The sequence below is a fragment of the Poecilia formosa genome, unplaced genomic scaffold (genome assembly GCF_000485575.1).
Source record: "Poecilia formosa unplaced genomic scaffold, Poecilia_formosa-5.1.2 Scaffold829, whole genome shotgun sequence".
Taxonomy (NCBI): domain Eukaryota; kingdom Metazoa; phylum Chordata; class Actinopteri; order Cyprinodontiformes; family Poeciliidae; genus Poecilia; species Poecilia formosa.
In genome coordinates this window covers 18,136-23,729 of record NW_006800768.1, presented here as the reverse complement: position 1 = coordinate 23,729, position 5,594 = coordinate 18,136, and the positions used below count along the sequence as shown (strand labels likewise).

The 5,594-nt window shown below is 38.3% G+C and overlaps 1 protein-coding gene across 1 annotated transcript in view; it reads right to left on the bottom strand.

Annotated features, from left to right (window-relative positions):
- The window catches only part of ttpa (tocopherol (alpha) transfer protein), a 6,921-nt gene extending 4,333 nt beyond the window's left edge, over positions 1-2,588 (bottom strand). Inside the window, exon 1 of the mRNA XM_007543464.2 lies at positions 2,330-2,588. Coding sequence (XP_007543526.1) covers positions 2,330-2,509 — 180 coding nt within the window. The 5' untranslated portion in view covers positions 2,510-2,588. The remainder of the gene's footprint in view (positions 1-2,329) is intronic.
- Positions 2,589-5,594: the final 3,006 nt, after the last annotated feature.

Below are 5,594 nucleotides of genomic sequence, written 5' to 3'. Positions count from 1 at the left end.
TATATCTATATATAGATATATCTATTTATATATATATATAAACCAAAGGCAAAGGTTTAGCAGCTGTTTCTGTGGAAAGCTTATTTGCTTGTGTCCCAACTGCAGAGCTTTGACCCAGTTGGCTGGGCTCGCACTGCTTTCAATTGGTCTTGTTTGTCAGACATAAGTATTTTACACTTTCTTCACATTGCAGGACAGTTTGTTTCTAAATTACTCAGAAATTAGTGCTCAAATAAGAACCATTAGCTTCTCAAGATTTTAGAGCAAGTGGAGAAAAGAGTTCACCTAAAATGAGATTTCTTAATGTTCCGTCTTTTAGGAAATGTTGCTCAATCAACAGTAGTCAACAATGCTGTTTGTTTTGCCTTATGTGTGTTTAAATGATCATGCAGATTGTAACAACTCAGCTTTTTTGCAATGTTAGTATTAAACCAAATATTACTGAATACTTTAGATTTTAGCACTGGTGTGTTGTTTAAGAACCAGCAACTTTCGCTGCAATTAATGGGTGAGACAGAAAAAGTGTGGTTTTTTGCAGCAGACATGCTTCATTGGTTTACAATTGTTCTCTGCTTTGAGGTAAAGTGAATATGTCTCAATATTGTCATCTGAAGTGCCTCAAAGTACCTCCTGTGAACTTTATGTTGACAAAAAGTGAGATTTGTAAATGTGCGTTTCTTGTGCCTGAATTATTTATTGTTTTAATATTTATTTCTAGAAACATTTTTTATTTGAAAGCACCAAAGTTTGCATATAACTTTCTGTTTTGTTCACATAATTTTGACAATTTCAGACGTTATGATTAGTTAACATGTATGTGAACATCTTTGTACCAAATATTTTTTTTTAATTCTTACTTGGGTCATTTTTAGACTGACAAATTCTAAAATATATTAAAGTAAAGCAGCTCTTTTTGAGTACAAGTGCTAATTACTCTGCTTACCTCTGCTCAAATCTGATACAGATGATCGTCCACAATGCTAAATCTCCCAAAGAATGGTGGAAAAAATCAAGATTTGCCACATGATTAAGAGCAATGAACCAATGCATGAATTTACTTTATAACAGGTCTGGTACCATTCGGCTGTAGGAACTTTGATGCCAAATCCAGACATCGAGAGACATTTTTGTGTAGATGTATTTCCTGAATTGTGAAGAATATGGCTCTTCGCGCTTTACATTTACATATTGCCTCTTTTCATTGTATTATTTATTTCAGTAGATGGTGTCTGATTTTTATCTGGACAATTATCTAGTTAGATTTTTGTAGTTTAAATTTTTTTGGTGTTGCGAGGACTAAAACTAGAGTCTAAAATACTTAACACATTCTTTGCTAATTTTCCATTATAATATTGACTGAATAACTACAAAAAACACACAATTAAAACAAATGAAAATCATGAAAATCAAAACTTTATTCATTCAACTTCTTATTTAATGCTGCTTTTAACCAGATACTTTTAATATGCTTATATCTTATAGGTTTTTAATTATGTCCATAATTCCTTTAATATTGTTATAATTTCTATGCTCTTTCTTTCTGAAGCAATCCCTAATTTTCATGCAGATGAGGCTTTGTGAACACATTTAGCTAACAGTCAATGTAGGTAATTTATCCCTGGATCACAGTTAACTATAAATTAATGCAGCCTCAGCTCTTCTAAATGAATGAATGAATGAATAAATGGATAAACTTGATTAATCCCAGAGGGAAAATCACATTTCAGAACAAAACAAGATATGGGATATTTACAATTTGTAAAACATGAATATTATAAAGTAAATAATAGTGTTGCTGTTTTAACATTACTTAATAGTGAGCCTCCAAATTAAATTCTACTCTGGGTTCATCTGTGGTCCATGATATGATGGATGTTAAAGTTTGTACTTCTATACTGAATCTGTGAAGGCCTGTTGAGGACCTCAGGAAATAATTTTACAGGCTTTGTGACAACGGATGCCATCTGGAAGACATCCTCAGAGCAGACTGCTTTTGCAAGATATCCAAAATAAAATGTTTTTGTTTTAACACTAGTAGTTCCATTGTCTAAGCTCTATTGTGTCTGTTTTGGTTTCAAAACTTCAAACCTTTGGCACGTTATACACAAAATGCATAAAAATGGACTGGACTTTAAATCTTATTCAGCTTAATTACTTTTAACAAAAAAAAAAAACAAAAAAAAAAACTGTTTTTCTTTTCTACACAGAAAATGTAAAGTCTCTGCAATCGGTTGAATCTTTAGTGGTAAAAGCCCAGGCCTTCCTGCTGGCTGGGCTTCCAGCCTGTAACTGTCAGTGTTTTCCAGCTGGGAAAGCGCAGGTTCTGTACCTTCAGAGAGAGCGTCAGGTCGAAGTCTCTGGCGCGGAGGAATCTGATGAGGAAGCCGTCGGAAAACGTTCCCACAGCGGACAGATCATCGGCCTGCAGGGCTGCCCGCCTCAGGCTCACCACATACGGCCTCAGCTGCTCTGAGTTGTCCGGGAGCTCCGTGAGCTGAGAACCGTTCATATCGCACTCAGGTCGGTTTTCTGCTGCTGGTCTCCTCCGGACGCTGCTAGACAGGAGGGGCCGGTCCGGCTTCCAGAGGGGAGGGATTCGGAATGCACTTACTGTACAGAGGGGTGAAAGTGAAGTGTTTCGTCACCTCTGTTAGCACTTTGAATGTGTTCCTGTCAATCAACTCATTGGGTTTGTCGCAATTTGTCCCGAAGTAAACGCCCCTTACCTTGAGGACAAAGTAGTCTATTGATTTGCTGATTGGTTGCTATTATGCGCTGCGGTCATAGAGATTTGGTGAAAAATAATCGGAAATATTGTTAAAAGTTGTAAGTGGGGAATATGCACAAGGCTCGCTTTACTCAAAGCAATTAGAGGACGGAATAGACTTTATTCCATTTTCAAACCTGGAGTCTGGAAAAATGTAAAAGATTGATAATTGATCATAAAGAGCTGAATAGTGATCAACATATTAAAACATATTGTTCCTATGAAGTCATCCGTACATGCTTAATGGTTAAATCAGAGATCAATGCGTCAAGCTGGGTGCTGTTTCTACACTGTGAAACCCAATGGTGCTTTTTAATAAAAATAAGTTAGTTATTTGTACTCATTTAAGCTAAATAGTAAGAGTAACTTTTATAAATTGAATAGATCCAAAACTACACTCTAAGAAATAATCCTGTAAATTTACAGTCAAATACTGGCAGCTATACACGCCAGAAGTTTACTGTGAATGCACAGTAGCTGTATCGTAATTAATCCTGACAATACATTAGACCTGCCCCCGGCCGGAGCTCTTTAAGCCCTGCATAGTTTAGACTTAGATATGTGATTATATGCATCATAATTTCAGGGATCTTGTCTCCTGTCCTAACATAGCATGAACTTCACTTTTTTTTGCCACTGTGGCATTTATTTTGAAAGAAATCCAACAGAAAGGGGATGGAAAGAAGGTGGGTGAGGGAGGACATGCAACCAGGAGCCACGTAGCAGAGTTGTAGTCAAGACCACCTACCCAAGACCAAGTCAAGACCACCACCCCGCGCTACTTGACACACACAAAAAAATAAGTTTTACCTTCAAAATTGCTTCTCAAATGGGCTCTTTGCACCTGAGCTTCCGCGTTCGGGGAAAAGCGGCTCGGTTGTTTCCAATCTATTGAAAATGGCCTTTTACATTAGGTGCTTGCAGGGCTTGGCCAAGGTTTGTACATCGATCCGAAGCCCCAACAAGTCAACTGGAGAAAGGTTTTAGATGTTCGCCTCGTTATACATTCACTGACACGAAGGTGAGTTTTACTTAAACTTTGTGGCTAACATTAACGTTAGCTTATGCTAGTAGGCAATATTCTCGGACATTGTTGAGCCAAATGTGCTATTTATGTATCTAAACATTCCAACGGACAATGTTTTTATCTTATTGTCGTTAGTGTCACAGACTAACGGGGAGGTTTTTACTTCCGAAGCCTGACGAAGCTCAACAAGCCTCATAGCTTGACAGTAGCGCAGCTCTGGTGTCAGAGATCTGGTTCAGCTGTTCAGGTTCAAAGTTGCTGCTTTTAGAAAAATATGACCGTGTTGCTTCATGTCTCCGTGTTATTTCGTTTTATTACCTTAGCGTGTTTCTTGTGAAGAGCTCGAATATGACGGTGTTTGTAGCAGCGTGTACAAGCGGATCAGTTGCTTGGCTGTCTGGCTTTGGTCTACTCTCTCGTTTCCATAAACTCTTTCAGGCTGAATATAGAAGTGATTCCATGGAAATAACTCAGGGAGGCTCCTTTATTTACCATCCATATCCCCTCGGTGCATTTAGGCTAAAGAAGCTGATTCGGAGTGAAGTGAAGGCTGCAAACTTTATGTTGTGCGGTGTTAGCTTTAACTGGTAAGGACAAATATGTACAAGCCACCGACTTCTTAATTTAGGATCGCTTGGAAATTAATTAAAACTTTAAAGCCCATTATATTAGGAAGACACAAATCTTCATAGAATTGCTTTATTTGCATTTCAAATATGACTTTGTCTTTTCTACCTGTCATGGTAACTCAAAGCGGAAAGAAATGAGCCGCGCTGGCTCATGGAGATGTGACGTCAGCGCCCTAGGTGCAAAGAGTCCATTGATCTGAAAGATCTAGATTCCCATAAAACACCTAGATATTAAATACTTAGAGCTGAAATAAATTTAATCAGTAAAGATCCGTCCAGAAGAATTGGATCGTTCCTGAATGTCATATCAATGCAGACTTTGGTCACAGCGTTGTCCCATATATGGACACCTCAGTCAACACCTCCACACAATGCATGAGTGACAACTTTTTTTCATCGCAGATGCAACATGTGTGTCTCAGTACAGCTAGTTTGCTAGCATCACGTCCACAGATCTTACCTTTAATCTTTCCTTCCAAGTTAAGCTAAAAGTTGGACGAAGTTCCCACCGTCTGTGAAAGCAAGCGCTGCTGATTTTACATGTCACCATATCTTATAATTTATGCAGCGCTAATATATTACTGACGATTAGACAGACATCTTCTCCCGCTCAGAGGAAACCACTGCGCATGTCTGGAGATCCGCGTGCAAGTAAAGGTGGAGGCATGGGTGACAACAGACAGTAAGTCACGTTATTGCTTGGATTTTACGGCGCCACCTTAAGACCCTGAACTTCACATTTTAACGGACAAAAAGCGCAACGGGACTTGGATGTAACGAGTAACGTGACAGTTTTGTAGAAATGTAGTGAAGTAGAAAGTACAGATACTTACTGTAAAATGTAGTGGAGTAAAAGTAGAAAGTATCCATTATTAAATCTACCTAAGTACAGATACACGAAAATTGTACTTAAGTACAGTAACGAAGTACTTGTTCAGGGAGGCTTATTAATAATCGCAAAATAAATATCAAGCCTGCAAACCTGATATCATAACGGACTGAATGTTATGTTTTTAACATAATCTTTGGTCGGCTTGTGGAGCGCAGGAGGTTGCCATGGCAACGGGTGAGCTTAAATGACAGAGAGAGACGGAGAATAAAAAGGTGGAGTGGTTTAGAGTTGATCACCTGTTCAGGTTGTTTTACCTTTGTTTACCTTTGCTGTGGCGAA